The 20,590-nt window shown below is 41.1% G+C and overlaps 1 protein-coding gene across 1 annotated transcript in view; it reads right to left on the reverse strand.

Moving 5' to 3' along the window:
- The window catches only part of tnr (tenascin R (restrictin, janusin)), a 169,635-nt gene that overhangs the window by 101,977 nt on the left and 47,068 nt on the right, over positions 1-20,590 (reverse strand). Inside the window, exons 4-6 of the mRNA XM_060918788.1 lie at positions 15,712-15,827; positions 12,236-12,386; positions 66-335 (exon numbers count right to left, since the gene is read on the reverse strand). Of these exons, the coding sequence (XP_060774771.1) occupies positions 66-335; positions 12,236-12,386; positions 15,712-15,827 (537 nt within the window). The remainder of the gene's footprint in view (positions 1-65; positions 336-12,235; positions 12,387-15,711; positions 15,828-20,590) is intronic.

Raw genomic sequence — 20,590 nt, forward strand, 5'->3', positions numbered from 1 at the left:
GCTATGCTATCACATTGGAGAAGTTTGATGTTCTATTATGATATAAGTCTCAGAAGTGAGCTCACCTGTAACAAACTCAGCAGAGATGATTCTACTTTCATTGCCCTTGTGAAAACTGCTCACCAACACTTCATATCTGGAGCCTGGCCTTAGGACTTGTAGTGAGTACTGACTCAGTGTTGGGTCCAAATGAAAAGTGGTCTTGGGTCCATCATAACCTACTATTCCATAGCGCAGGATGATTTCATCCACTTTGGCCTTGGGCAGAGTCCATTCTACAAATGCCACTGTGTCCGAGACATCCCGGATAATAAGCTGGGTTGGTCCATCAATTACTGAGAACCAGAAATCAGAATGACCAACACAGAATAATTAGTGTGCACAAAAAAAATGACAGAACTGTTGGTAATGAACAGAACTAAAGCTAGACATGAACTGCTAGAGACAAAAATGCAACCAAAAACTTACAGTACATTGATATTTACTGATGATTTTATCCAAAGTGACTGAGGCAGGACATTCCTGAGACATGATACAACTGAGTCCTGATATAACTGAACAGTTGAGCATTATGGGTCTTAACTGCTCTAGAACAGAAACATTAAGCATATATTTTGATTACTAGTCAATATTTTTATTTGCTTTTTTTTAAGTCCCACTAGCCTATTAGTTACACTCACAAAATACTTTATTAGGAACACTATACTAATACTGGTTAGGGCCTCCCTTTGCTCACAAAACAGTATCAACTTTTCATGGCATGGGTTCCACAAGATGTTGGGAACATTTATTTGAGATTCTCTTCCATGTTGAGATGATGGCATCACACATTCCTGAAGATTTTTCATGTGCACTTGCATTCTCTTAATCTCCCATTCTGCCACATCCAAAAGGTGTTCTATTGGGTTCAGATCCTGTGACTGGGAAGGCCACTGAAGAACATTGAACTCATTGTCATGTTCATGAAATCAGTTTGAGATGACTTTGCTTCGTGACATGGTGCATTATCATGCTGGAATTAGCCAGTAGAAGATGGTAAATTGTAGCCATGATGGGATGTACATGATCAGCAACAATTCTCAAATAGACTGTAGCATTCAAGCTATGATTAATCAGTATAAAAGGGCCCAAAGCATGACAAGTAAACATTCCAAACACCATTACTCCACCTACACCAGCTTGGGCTGTTGACACAAGGCAGCTTGGGTCCATGAATTCATGTTGTTGCCACCAAATTCTGACCTTACCATCTGTGTGCCTCAGCAGAAACCAATATTCATTAGCCCAGGTTATGTTTTCCAGTCGGCGGCACGGTGGTGTAGTGGTTAGCGCTGTCGCCTCACAGCAAGAAGGTCCTGGGTTCGAGCCCCGGGGCCGGCGAGGGCCTTTCTGTGTGGAGTTTGCATGTTCTCCCCGTGTCCGCGTGGGTTTCCTCCGGGTGCTCCGGTTTCCCCCACAGTCCAAAGACATGCAGGTTAGGTTAACTGGTGACTCTAAATTGACCGTAGGTGTGAATGTGAGTGTGAATGGTTGTCTGTGTCTATGTGTCAGCCCTGTGATGACCTGGCGACTTGTCCAGGGTGTACCCCGCCTTTCGCCCGTAGTTAGCTGGGATAGGCTCCAGCTTGCCTGCGACCCTGTAGAAGGATAAAGCGGCTAGAGATAATGAGATGAGATGAGATGTTTTCCAGTCTTCAATTGTCTAGTTTGAGTGATCCTGTGCCCACCGCAGCCTCAGCTTTCTGTTCTTGGCTGACAGAAGTGGAACCTGATGTGGTCTTCTGCTGTTGTAGCCCATCTGCCTCAAAGTTCAATGTGTTGTGCAAAATCATGCCACAGTGAAAATCAGAGGTCACATTTTTGCCCCATTCTTATGGTTGATGTGAACATTACCTGAAGCTCCTGGCACACTACATGACTGGTTGACTAGAAAATTAGATGAATGATTAGGTTTACAGGTGTTTCTAATAAAGTGTTAGATTAGTGTATATCTTAATTACTAACTCCCAAATGCTTTTTTGATCAACATTACATCTCACAGGATTTCAGTAATCACTGTACAGCACCTCATATAAATTTCAGTTCATGAATGAATAAATAAGGTAAATTAAACTTACTATAATGCTTTTTTTAAGATAAAACATCATTATATTAAAATATGTAGTATGCAGATTGCCAAATTTGTTTGCTGTTGTGCTGCACATGCAAGAACAAGAAAACCCCTGAACATTTAACTGGATAGCATGACTGTGATGGCTTGTTTGGAATGTGAGTTAAAGGTCTGATGACACGAACATGACTCCATGCAATTTCTTAAATAAACTATACAACATGGCAAACATGTTAGATTTCTGTTATAATTACGTGAAAAGAAGCTGTTGTTACGCGAATATCCAACTTTTAATTGCACAGCACAAGAAAACTGGGTCCGTGGCTCGCGGCCATGCTGTGACGTCAGCGGAAGAACACGCTGCGGTTCACTGGCTGTTCTACTCAATAGAAATGGCGCATGAAAACGCCGGTGAACTCTCTAGTGCTAGCTCTTCCTCTGAACAAAAGAACAACCAAATACTAGTACTTTAAGCAGTGATCATGATGGCATGATTTTATCTGATTTTAAATAAATGAGATTGATAATAATGTGAATGTTCACAACTAGTACATACAAACTCTGCAGCTTCTGATTCAGCAGCTGCGTCATACTCCGCAAAAACATCAGCAAGAACCTACAATATAAATGGAAATGCAATACACTAAGCTCAAATGACTTTTGGAAAGTATAATTTCTAAATTTTTTCTACATATTCTTGAAGTCGGTCATCGGGGTACTTGCTACCGTTCCCTAACAACGCATGGCAAAGGGTAAAGTGTAGTGTTGCTACGAGTACTTGCTAAAGCCTCCGGTGGAAGATCCTCGATGTGCTGATAAGACATACAGTTCTATATAACACACAAGTGTCACGATAATCACAAAACAGATGCAAATTGTTAAAATACCTAATTTTTAAGCAATCATGTGTTGATCTCTTCCGAATAGAATCTATGATAGCCTACCCTCTTTACCCTTTGCCTCTCATTGCTAGGCGGCAGTTACATGAAAGCCGCAAGCTTTCACAAGCAAATACATGACTGATATCACGTCAACTTTATGATTACATTTATGATTATCATGAATGTGTACTCTATGATGTGTACTCTATGAGCGCTCTGGAGCGAGTGACTTCCAAGATGGCCGCGCAGACCGCAGTGTTACTATTTTTAGCATCATGTCGGAGCACTCTATAGCTCTACGTACCTTTATCTTATGTCGTTTCTCAACACATGTTCTGACAGGAGGACTGTCTTTGGAGGAGTCGCCTTGTCCCAGGCGACTGCTGGATCCGGCATAGCTACTAGTAGACCCCCTCCGGAATACTGTAGGCACTGCTGATGGTAGTAACACACGTTTGTGCTGAACTGCACACCCAAGAGATTCTTTTAAGCTGGGAAGGGTGTCAAAACAATCCAAATCGAAGTATTCAGAGCACAGGACGGATGTTGGTGAGGGCTCCCACTTGTCACGAGTGCGCCTGACTTGCTTCACCCACTTCGCATGCAGCTCGGGATCTCTGGGAAACTTGAATAAACTTACCCCATCCTTATGGGTTTTGGAGCAAAAGCCGGCAACACAACGCGAAGGCATAATAACTAATATATATATATATATATATATATATATGTATATATATATATATATATATATATATATATATATATATGTGTGTGTGTGTGTGTGTATAATAATAATACTAATAATGACAAACTGAACACCTGTCGCATCAACAACAAACTGGTAAGTGAGGAGGAAGATTCTTTCGCTGACGTCATATAGCCCCTCCTCCTCATTCGTCTCCTGGGTGCTGCAGCCCCGTCAAATTTGCCCAAATAGCCGCGTTTTTTTATCATAACTTGTAAAATAGGCGCCTTCGTGAATTAATATATGGATCATCGGGAATTACTTTTTATGTTATAAAACATCGCCAAAGATGTCAAAAACGTGTCATCAGACCTTTAAGCCTCATGCTACTGTCCAGGTAAAGAATTAAGCACAGTGTCAAAGCTAAGGTGAGTCCACTGATGTAAAAGCAGAAAAAAAAACCTATACTATAATAAATGAAAATAAATGTAAAAATCCATTGTGTTTAGTCACTGTTTCCATTAAATCCAATATACATATCAGAAACAAAGGTAGAGGCAAGAGGACATTTAGGAAGCATGGATTCCACCTTATTTTTATAGATCATAAGTTATCCTGAAAAGAATCTGGCCAGGCCTTTGTGGGCAGAATCTTGTGTTTTCCTGTTGTTGATAATGAACTAAGACCATTATGTTGGGGTTAGTATGCAAAAAACTAATTATTTAAATCCTGGTTTTATTATGGAATGCACCAGTTGATTTTGTATTTTGTTCCTGAGCTATGATAGGAAAGCTGAAACAAGCATTATCACATAAAATTTAATTAAATATACCTGATTTACCTGATCTATCTATCTATCTATCTATCTATCTATCTATCTATCTATCTATCTATCTATCTATCTATCTATCCACCTACACATACAACAGTTAATTCCAGTTTCAGGGATGTTTCGCTGTTTGTATCACTCTGTTCATCCACGTAAAAGTCCACTTCCTGCTTCAAATCAGTTACTAGGCAGTGTTTCTCCTAAAATTATAATGGGGGGTGACCCCCCCAATAGGATCCTGCACCCCCTGAAAGTCCCCCCACCCACACTTTAAGGTAAAAAAAAACAGGAGTGCAGTTCTGTTGTAAAATTTGTTCTGCTTATTGTTCTAAAATAAATGTGAAGACTTAAATATGACTCCTTTAACTCTTTGGTCAGGTCCAAATGCTCTGTAATAAGAGCGGCAGGGAGAAGTTCTGCAGGTGGCCATCCTCATCCAGCCCCCCCCCCCAAAAAAAAAGTTAACTTAGGGAAAACACTGCTTGGGGTGTGTTACTGAGCTTGTCAGCAGTCAATACTTTTCAGGAATATACCTTTTGACTTAAAATATGAAAGCTCATCGAATGATGATGAAAAGGAAGAAATGATGCTAATTTTACTGGAAGCACCTTTAATGGGAATGTACAAATCAATACATGCTAGCTAGCCAGCTATCCAATATGCTATAAAATTAATGTGGCTTCTTCAGGATCTATTTCTGCACAAAAATAAATGGAACATTTGCCGATATGTTATACTTGTAGAAGGATTTAATATTTATAAAAATCTACCTCTTCATTTTGAGTTATAGTTACTGTTCATTGCACATATCTTGCATTCAGTGTTTATCCACCTAAGTCTGTCTTTTGTTGACTGTCTTTGTAGTACTTTGCCGATTAACTTGCACCAGTGAAGTAGCTGACTGTGTTTTGTTATACTGTACAACCCTTGTATTGGTACAATGACAATAAATTTGAATTAAATAGAATTGAGTTAAATGATGGCGGCACAGTGGTATAGTGGTTAGCGCTGTCGCCTCACAGCAAGAAGGTCCGGGTTCGATCCCCGTGGCCGGCGAGGGCCTTTCTGTGTGGAGTTTGCATGTTCTCCCCGTGTCCGCGTGGGTTTCCTCCGGGTGCTCCGGTTTCCCCCACAGTCCAAAGACATGCAGGTTAGGTTAACTGGTGACTCTAAATTGACCGTAGGTGTGGTTGTCTGTGTCTATGTGTCAGCCCTGTGATGACCTGGCGACTTGTCCAGGGTGTACCCCGCCTTTCGCCCGTAGTCAGCTGGGATAGGCTCCAGCTTGCCTGCGACCCTGTAGAAGGATAAAGCGGCTAGAGATAATGAGATGAATGAGTTAAATGATGAGTCAAAACTGGTGACACATATAATCAGTAACCACACAGGTAATCTTGAGCATTAGCTTAGCTAGCAAACTTTTTTGTTCACTGGAACAGACAGTTCGACATGTACAGAAAAAACTACATTTTAATTATGAATCAAATGTAATATGTATGCCATATATATTCAATGTTACTCTATATCTTTTGTATTTGGAGGTGTTGGCATACCATATTTATGCTTGAATTGCAGTGGAAGCACATGCTGTGACTGACAATAAGTCAAAAAGCATCCCTCTGCTCTCTGCCTCAACACTAGAATTCAGGAGGGCTGCGAGAATTTTCATCCCAAGTCAAAAGGGATGCCCCTCCTCTGTCTCCCCACACAAGCTCACCTCTCCCTCTTCAGCATAGTTATCACCTATGCAACTTTACATTCTTATGCGCTTGTCAGTTTCAGCAAAGCAGCGCCTGAGAAAGAGAAAAAAATGTGTGTGCTTGAGACAAGCACGATACATGTGTTAGCTCAGAATGTGTAACTTTCAAGAGAGAATCAGATGAATTAATTCATTTGAATCTGTGTGAACTGAACTTTGAACAAGGAAAAATAAGAATAGGTGAAAAAATCTTTGATGTGTAAACTGTAAAAAAAAAAAAAAATTAACAGCCATTTCTCATTACCATCAAATTAGTCTACACACAGTCTACATTTGAATTTAATTATCTTTTTTAACCTGTTCTTATTTTCTATCATGCACACCACACTCAACATACTAAAACATGGATATGCATCAGTCCTGAACAAAATGAATGTATTCACCGAAATATTTGAATAATTTCTTTCAGTCTTATTCTTGCATAAAAGCACACTTATTTTTACACCATCCGATAATGTCTCTCCTGACCGTTACACAACCTGCATATCCTTGACTTGCAAGTGATGTCAAAGCAAAATAGAAACCCAGATGTCAGCCATGTTGGTGGATATACAAATGCGGGGTCAAGCACCATTCCATACAAAACATAGCCACGCATGCTTAACTCTCTTTGTTTTTCCACTGCTTTAAGTGTTCTTTTAGCTATGCCATATCTTTGTGCTGTATATGGTTGTGATCACAACAGTACTCGTGACTATGCCATGTTCCAATTTTTTAGAATTCCATCTGTGATTCGGAAAGAGGGTAAGGAAACGCTGAGGCATATGGCCCTTTTCCACTACCCTTTTTCAGCTCACTTCAGCTTGCTTCAGCTCACTTCAGCCCGACACGGCTCGCGTTTCGACTACCTTAGAGCAGCACGACTCAGCTCGCTTCAGCCCTGCTTAGCACCCAAAACTCGCACGGTTTTGGAGTAGGGCTGAAGCGAGCCAAACCGAGCCGAGTGGGGCGAGGGGCGTGAGCAGACACTCCCCTGTGCACTGATTGGTGAGGAGGAGTGTCCTCACATGCCCACACACGCCCCGTGAGCACGCTGGGATCTGTAAACACCGTAAACCCAGAAGAAGAAGAATTACGAATTACGAGAATTTCTGAAGCCTTATGTGCCTCGCCTCATCTATACGCTCTTGCCAGTATCTGTTGGCATTGTCGGTGACAACAAGCCACAGCACCAAGACCAGCAACACTAACGACTCCATGTCCTCCATGTTTATTGTTTACTATCCGGGTCGTGAGACGACCGCTTAAAAGATCACTGATGTCACTGTTTGAGCCGCCTAACGACATCACGTGATGTCCACCCACTTTCGCTAACTCCATCCAATGTGTCCACCCACTACCAGCCAGCACGGTTCAGCGCGGTTGTAGTCGAAATGCAACTCCAACAGCCCCACTCAGCTCGACTCAGCCCAACTCAGCCGCATTGGTAGTGGAAAAGCGGCATTAGAATGGAGAGGAGATGAGCATGGCTGAACAACATCGGCAGGGCTGGTCTAACAGAGGCTAAAACCAAAACAGCTCGTGTTTTCAGTAATCAATCTCAGGTGAGATTCAAAAGCTTTCAATAATATCATGTAAGAATTTTATTTCGTGTTGCTAGAATGTTGCTATATAATGAGCATTCTCTTGTCCTGGTTCACTCGGTCACTGTTATAATTTTAACACGTGTATTATCATTTCGCTTCTAGGAGCACCAGCAAAATTATATGACAGAAACAATCGAGACTGGGCACCCACTCAGAAAATGGGCTATGTTTCATCCAAGGTCAGACTTCATTCTTCGGCAGCCAAACTAGATAGAATGTGATATCTGGATATTCGATGGTCAGTAGAAGAGTCTTATCTTCAGAAAAGTCTGACTTTTTAAAATAATATGGGTCAAAACCACACATATCTATCTTCTCTTTGTATTGAATCTTTGCTCGGCCATTCAAATCGTGGTAATACTGAGAAAATTCAGCATTGTTTACAGACACGCTTTCAGCAGCTACCAGCCTAGTTGCTTTGTATATCCACCATCATGGCAGACGCTTATGATGTAGCACATTTTGATCACGTCGTTGCAAGTCATCTATAACACTTTTGTCAAGCACCCTCACACGTTTTTTTTTCTCTTTGTCAGGTGCTGCTTTGCTCAAACTGACCTGCACTCAACATTTGCATAACAATATAAAGAGGCATAGGTGATAACTGCGCTGAAGAGTGAGTAGTGAGCTTGTGTTAGGGGAAAAGAAGAGGGGCACCCTTTGGCTTGGGATGAAAATCTCTGGAATTCTAGTGTTAATAAAGGCAAGGGAATGGATATGTGAAACTGCTGTCATCTTTTCACCCAGGGAGAATGCCACAGAGCACACTGAAAGATTGATAGAAATATATGTTTGGCATGCTTGAAACTAGTACAGGCTTTTTTGATTGCTTCTTGTTCTTGATACTGGAACAGGCAGGCTGTTCTTATTGCTACTTGTTTTGGTTAGTTACATCCTTGGGATTTATCTTCTCTCACGCATTCTGCTCTCTGCTTAATGAAGGTTATGTTGACCAGTGATGTCTTTCTTCTTTTCATAAGATTATGATCCTGACAGGTGATGTAATGGTACATAATGTCTCTCTTCTTTCATACAGTAGTGTAGTCTAAACCAGTGATGTAATGTTTCATCACCCATTTACGTTATTACCCTGTCATGCATATATAACTTAGCTTCATCAATCACATCATCGCCATCCAATCACATAGCTACAACACACTCTTGAATATATACTGATGTTTGTCCTACAATAAACTGAGAAACATCTCTGAATAGCTGTGTCTGTATCAGTGACTGTTTGCTCCCATTTTGATCCATGAGGCTGCAGAGGTCTACATTCCTAGCTCATACTTTGTCAATTCAAACTCCTTCAGTACAGACAGATCAAAACCTAACAAAGACAAATACTATTATTGTGCTGTTCAGTTACTAACCTGTATTTTAATATAGGTAGGGAAGAGTGGGGAAACTCTGGACAAGTTTTCAGCTTTTGTAGATTGTATGAAATTCTTTGCAGATAGTAGTTACAGTCATAATGCATTAGAGAGTATTTACTATACCCTTTTGCCATAACATTAGTTTCTCATCTAGTCACATATACTGGCCTTCAGGCTTCACTTTTTCTGTCATTATGTTTTGCGGGGAGACATAAGACATTAAGGGGAGACATGGGACATTATGTTGGGAGACTTGGGACATAGTAGGGAGAAATGGAACAAAAATAAAATACCTAGGCCTACATATTTAATTTGTATTTATTATCAAAATTTGTAACATATAAACTGTATGAAGACAGTGCTAGTACAGCAACAGAAAAACGTCAGTTACCCAAAACCTGATGAGACAAAACAGTTCTGTTCTCAAGAAGGAATGAAATAAGTTTAATCCTCATGCAAGTATATGCCCACATTTTTAACAAGATTTTTAAACAACTGTATATTTGTAAACCACATGAAAAAACCTGGAACACGATGAACTGTCCCAACGCTCCCCATCTGGCCACTTTGGGGGGAAAGGGAAAAAAAAACCTTACATCTTTTTTTCCACCAGAATTTAAGTTTCTCATCTCATCTCATTATCTCTAGCCGCTTTATCCTGTTCTACAGGGTCGCAGGCAAGCTGGAGCCTATCCCAGCTGACTACGGGCGAAAGGCGGGGTACACCCTGGACAAGTCGCCAGGTCATCATAGGGCTGACACATAGACACACAACCATTCACACTCACACCTACGGTCAATTTAGAGTCACCAGTTAACCTAACCTGCATGTCTTTGGACTGTGGGGGAAACCGGAGCACCCGGAGGAAACCCACGCGGACACGGGGAGAACATGCAAACTCCACACAGAAAGGCCCTCGCCGGCCACGGGGCTCGAACCCGGACCTTCGTGCTGTGAGGCGACAGCGCTAACCACTACACCACCGTGCCGCCGAATTTAAGTTTAATAAATAATATTATATCTGGTAAAGCTATACGACATACTTTAATTCCTAACAAATTCTGAATTCACCAGTGTACATTACACCATAGAATGGAGGTGGAGGCAAAGTAGAAAATGCAAGTTTTGGTTGATAAAGAAGGCAACTGGACTTGCTTAAAATTCTTGAAGATGTTTCACCTCTCATCTGAATCATCTGAAAGGCTTCTTCAGTTCTGTCTGACTAGTGGGGAGTTCCGGGTATTTATCCTCTAGTGGATCAAAAGCAACCCTAAGGAGAGTCGTTGAAGTCACCTCGGTCATTGAGTCATCCTGTAGGTGTAGGTACCTCAGGGCCAGATGTGAATGGTATTAGCAGCCTAGAGAGTAATACTGTTCACACCTGGCCCCCGGGACCTACACCTACAGGATGACTCAACGACTCTCCTTAGGGTTGCTTTTGATCCACTACATAAATACCTGGAACTCCTCACTAGTCAGACAGAACTGAAGAAGCCTTTCAGATGAGAGGTGAAACATCTTCAAGAATTTCAAGCAAATCCAGCTGCCTTCTTTAACAACCACAGTTTACTATGACCTGGATGACTGAGAACCTTCACAGACAAGCTTTGGTTGACAAAAATATTGAACTGCACAGACCTTACTGCAGTGTCCAGCTTCATACCTCCAAAGTAAATAGCCTTTCCTCAGGGTCAACATCTAACTTCTGATGTAAACTAAAACCTGACTGGTTTAAATTAATTTATGGGAATACAAACTGTCCCAAGTTTCCACTGTCCCAAGCCTCCCTGCTCTCCCCTATAGATATGGAAACACACTTTACCCATAACTACATGTATAATATCATTAATATGATAGAGTTTGACTCCTGCTGTTTTAGTCATATCAGTTGAGTTTCTGAGCTTGCTAACTATCTAATGTGTTAGCTAGCTGTAATGCTTGTTAAGAAGCAGAATAAAGTAATGAATTTACAGTTCTGAAATTGAAAATTGAAAATACAGTTGGCTTAACATTTTCAAAATGTTAAGTATATTCTTCAGGCTTCAGTATATTCTTCAGGCTTCAGGCTCATCTATGAAACATCAGTTGACATATATAAATAATGTAACAATAAAGGGATGCTAAGTTAATAAGAAGCTAATAAAGGAATATGAAAAGACTAAAAAAGAGTAAAGCAAACTGATTATCTTTTAAAACTTAATATATAGTGGTATTTGCACCTGATATGAATTAGATTTTTTTTTATGTGTTTTAACTGAGGTTTCATAGGATGTCTCAATAGTATGATGTACATACTAAGTCCTTAACCAGATTATAAATGCTAATTAGACAGAAAAGACTATTTGTTAATGTCTTTTATTTATTTCCTCACATTAATAACCACATGTTTTAAATATACTGGATTTATATTTTCTCTCCTCATGTAAAATTTAAGCCTGAAGGCTGTTAAGTTTAGAGGGCTTATAAATTTATGGTATATTGCTGCAGTGAACATGTAATGTATTAATAACATCAAATTCAAAATGATTGCCTCTTTAATATTGATTGACTAAAATAAATGGTCTTTTCAGAGTAGGCATACAGCTTGAATTGTTTTGGAGAAGTTCAATTGAATCTAATTGTGCTGTCTGTGTGTGACAGAAAGAAAAATTTTAAATTAAGTCCATAATTGCTGACAAGCCTGCTCATTTATCAAGGTGACATTGTCCATTTTCATGGCAGTGTGATTTGTCTGTGAATTTTACAGGTTCAATCCAATACCAATGCTCTGGTTTTAGGCTGCATGAATGATTGCAGTGTTATAATTTCACCCCAAGATATATAATGGATAGAAAGTATGGTAAGTACTGTATATAAGAATACTTCTGCAGGAGAAGAGTACCAGTTATGGTCAGCCATATTAGTGGACAGCCATAAATTTTAGAGATAAAAGAGACATATGTAAAAACATGAAGGATAGTAAATTGAAGGGAGAAGCATATAATTGAACGAGTGTTAGACAAACTCACATGTGGTAACAGTGGCAGTGACAGGCTGGCTCCTGCCTTGGTCTTTCAGTGCCACCAGATTCACAGTATACTCCTCTCCAGGCCTTAGACCAGTCTGATGGTAGGATGTGATGGTGCTGGGCAGCTGGGTTGTCATTCCTCCATCATTGCCCTGTGGTGAAAACAAACAAACAAACAAACAAACACACACACACACACACACACACACACACACACACACACACACACACACACACACACTTCTGTAACCCATGTTCATAGACACACATCAATGTGCAGTAAAATGTGAAAAAATGAACAGTGAACAATGCAGATTTCAGGAGGAGACTATAATACTAGACCACACCAAGTGTGCATTATAGTTCTATACAGGGGTTAAATTGGGCCGGGGCTGTCCGGGGCTGAGCCCCGGCACATAAGCTCGGAGTGGATGGCATATGATCACGCACACATCAAAAGCAACAAACCCTTTTCACGATTTTCAGTTCTGAATAATTAAATATCGTTTTATTAATCAATAAACCCATGACTTTTATGAGATAGATCATAGTTTTCCTGATAACAAGACGACCTGTCAAAGCTATTTAGAACAGAACTTGCGATCAGAGATTTTGGTTTCTGGAACACTGCGTGGGTTGCCAATTCCGCTTTTTATAAGCGACTTTGGGGTTTCTTTTTTTTTTGTGAGCTCGCTTTAAAAAAAATCAGAAGTCGTGGTTTGCGGGTTTTTGGGCTTGTGTTTCAGCGTTGTGACTTGTTTATAATTTTCTCCGTACACCGTCTCCCCTTTTACCTGCATACGATCCTAATCCATCAGAGGTGCTTGAACGAACTGTCTGTGCATTTGGCGAGTTCAATTTCCATAGTCCCCAGTTATCGACAGAAATTAGCCAGGGGGAAGGGGGAGATGTCAGTTAAAGTTAGCTACTGAGATTGACCAAAAGTTGAGCCTAACGTTGCCTCAAGTTAGCTACCTTTGGCAAACATAAACAAAACACTCGTCTTGTGCTCTAGTCATTATCATATTTTTTATTATTAAAAACAAAATATCAAATAATATTGAAGAGGGGAAAAAATAATACTGATCTAAATATGTTGTGTTTTTATTTTTAGACAGTATGTGTTTAGCAAAACACATACTGTCTAAAAATAAAAACACAACATATTTAGATCAGTATTATTTTTTCCCCTCTTCAGTATTATTTGATATTTTGTTTTTAATAATAAAAAATATGATAATGATTATGTTCGCTGTATTGTTAATATTATTAGTGTTTTATTATTTATTGTTAATATTTAATTTAATGTTAATTTATTATTATTTATTGTTAATATTATTAGTGTATTATTAGTGTAATTATTATTGTTGTTATTATTATGTATTCAATTATTTATTTGGCATGTGGTGCTTTTTGTATTGTCTAGAACATACATAAGATGAGCATATTATAGCAGCAAAATAGAAGCACAATCATTTGAATGCAGCAAAACTTTTGCTGCATTCAAATGATTGTGCTTCTATTTTGCTGCTATAATATGCTCATCTTATGTATGTTCTAGACAATACAAAAAGCACCACATGCCAAATAAATAATTGAATACATAATAATAACAATAATAATAAATGCTTCCAATGTTATAGTGTTGTTTGTATTTGGTTGCATTCACTGCATGAATATATTTGATTGACAATTTGACTGACAGTGTTTTGGCATATTTAACATTTATCCTCCAAAATAAATCAACTGTTTTGGTTTAAGATTGTGCAAGCCTTCAAATTTTCTCACTGAACATTTCTCCTTCACATTTTTCACCTGTAGGCATGTGACAAGATTTAACATGATATTGATCAACCTACCTCTGTAAAGTCAGCTAACAACTTATTAAAATGCACCAGAATTCAGCAAATAACATGTATGATAATAAAAAACTTCTGGGGGAGGACCCCCAGACCCCCCACTAATCATTTCCTTCAAACCAATGTACAACAACCTGTACAATCTGTTACATTGGCCAACCAATCTACATTCAAACTGCCATAATGTGTAGGGGGGCACTACAAGACACACATAGGCCTACAACACACAGATAAGGTGTATATCTCTGTGCAATATGATATGGTTATCAAATTAGAGGGTTATTTTCCAAAAAGTATATTGGAGCAGGGCGGCGGGGGCAGGGGCGGGTACGAGGCAGAGCCCCCCCACATAACCAATCCCAATTTAACCCCTGGTTCTATATTATATAATGCATGTATCTGTGTACACAATGTACACAAGGTTCTAAACAAAGTGGCAGGCATGACTGGTCTGTTTTTGCTGGCAAATCTTGATTGAGAATTCTCAATTTATATTCTCTTGTCCCTTGTTTCTTTGCTCTTAGCTTAGCTCTTGCCACACAAAGCCCATCCATTATGATATTGTGCAAGACCAAGTAAGCATTTTATGCTTTAAGACTTAATCCTTTTTTGGTTAATACTCATAGTCCTCAATGTGATTTCCCTTGTGCCTTTCTATGACCCTTGGCTCTTCTTTCCCAATAAGATTAAACTGCTCCTGGCACTCTCTGCATTTGCTTTCTTTATGTCTAGCACATACCTTCTCTGACTCCTTTGACTTCTTCTAACTTTCATGTAAAACCAAACATTCTATAAAAACCTTTATCTTAAAAGGCACATTTATACCACATTCAGGCTATGAACAGGAGCTGGGGGGGGGGGGGGGGGGGGGGGCAGGAGAAATTAATGAGGCTGGCATATATTAAGGGAATTAAAGACCAGGCTTGCCAAGCTTGTGGCTACACCACAATTAGGAAGCAAGAAAGTCAATCATGGATACATTTACTTATTCATTTGCTGGCTATGGATAATCCATTATTTGTCCAAGGATAAAAGAGCAATACTATGAAATAAAACTATAATCCTCTCCTTTTGTGTTCCCATTATGACAAAAACAATTTGAATGTCTGTTGGTGCTCAATAGAGACATTGTTTTTACAGACTTTAGCATTAGTGATCTACCAAAGCAGTACAAGTCTCCCTGGAGGTTCACCACAGAACTGTTAAAAGAAGAAATACATTTGTCAAATAGTGAGAGACAGGTTCCCTTGTATCATTTTGGAAATGAAAGGTGAAATGTTGAAAAGATGCTCCACTTGCTGTAATGTCATTTCTCAGTTGAGAGCTTTTGTTTCCCAAATAAACAAAGCATGCATAATTTCTCCACTGTTTCTGAAGACTTTATAATGGAGGTGAGTACAAAAGCCTCAGCATTTACTTTGCTACTCTTCAGTTTGCATTTCATATCCATGGTTCTGATCATGGCAAGAAGGATCAAATGTCATGAGATGAAGCTTTTTGTTGAGTATGTCTAGCAGTCCATTAAAGAGTCCAATAATTGTTCATGGTTATATGTTTACTATACCAGAACTTGATGCTAAATGAACAATCAATTGAATCTAGGGAGAGAAAGTCTTACCTTTGGAATGAAGCTTATTTCCCAACCATCAAACAAGTAGTCAAAAGGTTGCCACTGAACCTCCACTGATGTTTCCATAATAGATTTGAAGAATAGACCATCAGGATTTGAGAGATCTGGAAAGCACAGACTGATACATTATTTGCCTTTGTCTTCACTATGGACAATATCTACTAGTGCATCTAAAAAAAAAAACCTAGAATATCATATCAAATTATCTGCTCATATCATCCCCATTCTTTCTCAGCTTCACTGTCTACCTGTTCTGTCCTGAATTAAGTATAAAATCCTACTACTCACCTTTAAATCCCTCCATAACCTTGCTCTTCCTTACGTCCATGACCTTCTGATCCCTTACACTCCATCCCACCCTCTCAGATCCTCTAGCAATAATCTCCTTGCAGCTCCCTACACCAGACTTTCTACCATGGGTAGCAGGTCCTTCAGGGCCATGGGCCCCAAGCTCTGGAATTCCCTCCCTCAACCCCTCTGTGACTGCTTTTCCCTTCCTTTCTTCAAATCACATCTCAAAACCTTTCTGTTTCATGAACTTCACCACTGCATAAACTTATCACTCTTGACCAACTTTTGTATGTGTGTTTTTTTTGTTTGTTTTGTTTTCCTGACCTATGTAAAGTGACCTTGAGTTTGAGAAAGACGCTATATAAATGTAACATTATTATTATTATTATTAATATCCATCCATCCATCCATCCATCCATCCATAGCCGCTTATCCTGTACAGGGTCACAGGCAAACTAGAGTCTATCTTCACTGACTATAGGTGAGAGGCAGGGTACACCCTGGACAAGTCACTAGGTCATTGCAGGGCTAAGACATAGAGACAAACAACCATTCACACTGACATTCACAGCTACGGTCAATTTAGAGCCACTGATTAGCCTAACCTGTGTGTCTTTGGACTGTGGGGGAAACCGGAGTTCCCAGAGGAAACACACGCAGACACGGGGAGAACATGCAAACTCCACACAGAAAGGCCCTTGTCGGCCACTGGGCTCGAACCCAGGACCTTCTTGCTGTAAGGCGACAGTGCTAACCACTACACCACTCTGCCACCCTATTATTATTATGAAAAAGTTAGGTTTTTTTCATAATTTAATTCAAAAAGGTAAACTTTCACATATTCTATATTCATTCTTCTTCTTTGGTATCCCTCGAGTCGAGTTAGATTGTCCAGAAACAAAGTTTATCGCTTCTGCACCTGTTGGTGGATAACAAGCCTGATTTGGGAGGTGCAGATTTTGCCACACACGGTGCAGGTATAGGTGGGAGTTGACGCTTCCACCGGGGGAGCCCTATCATGCTCCTTGCACCGCTGGTGTTTTTCCTCTGTCTTGCGACGACGCTTATGCTCAAACAGCGTCACACTCTCCCGGACTGCATTTCGCCATCTAGCTCTGTTGCGAGCCAGGTCTTCCCAGCCCACCAAACTGATATTGCAAGCTTTAAGAGTGGCTTTCATATTGTCCTTGAAACGTTTCCTCTGTCCCCCTTGGGATCTAGTGCCTGAGCCCAGTTCCCTGTAGAAGATTTGCTTTGGAAGGTGGGAATCTTCCAGCCTAATGACATGTCCTATCCATGTCCTATGGTGATTTTCAATCACCATAGCTTCAATGCTTGTGCAGTTTGTTTCCTCCAGAATGCTGTTATTCGTCCGTCGGTCCTGCCAACTCATGCCTAGAATGCGGCGGAGAGACCACTGATGGTACTTTTCCAGGCTTTTAAGGTGATGTCTGTAAGTGGTCCAGGATTCTGAACTGTATAGGAGGGACAGTAGCATGACAGCCTTGTAGACCATGATTTTAGTATCAGTCCTTATCCTTCTCTCTTCAAACACTCTCTCACGCAGCCTGCCAAAGGCACAGCTTGCAGCCTTCAGACAATGTAGAATCTCGGCATCGATGTCAGCTTTAGTAGAAAGAGCACTGCCTAGGTAGGGGAAGCTCTGGACATTCTTGAGCGCAGACCCACTAATCCTAAGAGAAGGAGAGATAAGGTGCTGACCAGGAGCTTCTATACTCATTACAAGTCAAGTCAAGTCAAGTCAACTTTATTGTCAAATGCTATACATGCTCGACATACAGCACAGATGAAATATCAGTCCTCTCTGACCCAAGGTGCAAACAGGCAATGCAATAAATAAAAATAGAATAATTGAAAAAAAAAAACAATATAAACAGTATAAACACTCTAGATAGGAACTAGACAGACTAAACACTCAGACAATATAAACAGAATAAATAAACAGTATAAACACTAGATAAGAACAAGACAGACTAAACACTCAGACGATATAAACAGTATAAAACACTCTAGATATGAACTAGACTAAACACTCAAACAATATAAACAATATAAACAATATAAATAAACAGTATAAACACTAGATAACAAGACAGACTAAACACTCAAACAGACAATATAAACACTCTAGATATTAACTAGACTAAACACACACACACACACACACACACACACACACACACACACACACACAAATTGGTACAAATAACCAAACAGTCAAGGGCACTTGAGGTATAGCAGGTAAACATGAAACATGAAATAAGCAGAATAAACAAACTAGCAGCTGTTAAGGTGAGGTAGTGCGGAATAGTGCAAATGGGCGAGGTAAAGTGAGATGTGCGGTCCCTGAGTTCAGTGTGTTAATGAACGATGAGATGTATGTATATGTGTGTGTGTGTGTGTGTGTGTGTGTGTGTGTGTGTGTGTGTGTGTGTGTGTGTGTGTGTTGGGGGGGAAACTGCGAGGATGACATGTCAGATGCTGAAGGGGTGTGTGCGAGCAGAATCTGTGGCAGGGGGCAGAGGGGGGAGGAGGGGCAGAACAGGGAGGGAGTTGAGCCTCCTGACCGCCTGGTGAAAGAAACTGTTCTTGAGCCTGCTGGTTTTGGCCCGGAGACTCCGCAGTCTCCTCCCCGATGGCAGCAGGCTGAAGAGGCTGTGAGATGGGTGGGTGGGGTCACCTGCAATCCTGATGGCTTTGCGGGTGAGGCGGGAATTATAGATATCCATAAGAGAAGGGGGAGAGACACCAATGATCTTCTCAGCTGCTCTCACGATGCGCTGCAGAGTCTTGCAGCAGGACACGGTGCAGGCGCCGTACCACACGGTGATGCAGCTGGTCAGGATGTTCTCGACGGTGCCTCTGTAGAATGTACGCATGATGGGGGCCGGGACTCTTGCTCTCCTCAGTTTGCGGAGGAAGTACAGATGCTGTTGGGCTTTTTTGGCCAGTGATGCAGTGTTGTTGCTCCAGGACAGGTCTTCAGAGATGTGCACACCCAGAAACTTGGTGCTGCTCACCCTCTCCACTGCAGCACTGTCGATAGACAGTGGAGCATGCTGGGTGTGCTCTCTCCTGAAGTCCACAACAATCTCCTTCGTCTTCTCCACGTTCAGATGGAGATTGTTGTCCTTGCACCACATGGCCAAGCGGCTCACCTCACTCTTGTAGATTGACTCATCGCCGTTGTTGATGAGACCCACCACAGTCGTGTCATCCGCAAACTTAATGAAGATATTTGAGCTGGATGTTGGTGTGCAGTCGTGGGTCAGCAAAGTGAAGAGGAGGGGGCTTAGCACACATCCTTGGGGGGCCCCTGTGTTTAGTGTGATGGTGGTGGAGGAGTTGCTGCTGACCCGTACAGTCTGTGGTCTCCCCATCAGGAAGTCCAGCAGCCAGTTGCACAGGGAGGTGTTGAGTCCCAGCTGGTCCAGTTTGTGAATGAGCTGCTGAGGAATGATTGTGTTGAATGCTGAGCTAAAGTCTATGTACAGCATTCTGACATACGAGTCTTTTGTCTCCAGGTGGGTGAGGGCTGAGTGGAGGGCAGTGGAGATGGTGTCATCGGTCGAACGGTTGGATTGATATGCAAACTGGAAAGGGTCCAGGGCGGGGGGGGAGGGCAGACTTGATATGCCTCATGACTAGCCGCTCGAAGCACTTCATGAGGATGGGAGTGAGTGCGACAGGGCGGTAGTCATTGAAGCAGGAGGGAGACTGCTTCTTCGGGACCGGGATGATGGTGGTGGCTTTGAGGCACGTGGGGACAACAGCCTGGCTCAATGAGATGTTGAAGATGTCTGTAAAGACATCTGTGAGTTCCTCGGCACAATCTCTCAGGACGCGACCAGGAATGTTATCAGGACCCGGGGCTTTTCGTACATTTGTCATCCTGAGAGCTGTCCTCACGCTGTCTGGGGACAGCATCAACACCTGGTCACCGGGAGGTGGTGGGGTCTTCTGTGCCGTGGTGCTGTTGTCTGCCTCAAAGTGAGCAAAGAAGTCGTTCAACTGATTCAGTAGAGACGTGAAGTTGTCACAGGTCTAACACGTAAAGTTAAATATTTCAAGTCTTTTTTTTTTATTTGGATGATTATGGCTTATAGCTCATGAAAATCAGAAATCCAGTATCTTAAAATATGAGTTTAAGTAAAACAGTATAAATACCATGTATCTCTCAGTCTAGTTCAGTACATGTAACCACAATCATAGGGAAGACTGCTGAATTGACAGTTGTCCAGAAGAAGATCATTAACACCCTCCACAAGGAGGGTAAGCCACAGAAGGTCATTGCTGAAAACCCTGTCTGGAAAAGGTGCACAAGCAACAGAGATGACTGCAGCCTTGAGAGTATTGTCAAGAAATGTCAATTCAAGAACTTGGGAGAGCATCACAAGGAGTGTACTGAGACTGGTGTCAGTGCATCAAGAGCCACCACACACAGACATCTTCAGGAAAGGGGTTACGACTGTCGCATTCCCAATATCAAGCCACTCCTGAACCAGAGACAATGTCAGAACATCTTACCTGGGCTAAGGAGAGAAAGAACTCGACT

The sequence above is a fragment of the Neoarius graeffei genome, chromosome 1 (genome assembly GCF_027579695.1).
Source record: "Neoarius graeffei isolate fNeoGra1 chromosome 1, fNeoGra1.pri, whole genome shotgun sequence".
Taxonomy (NCBI): Eukaryota; Metazoa; Chordata; class Actinopteri; order Siluriformes; family Ariidae; genus Neoarius; species Neoarius graeffei.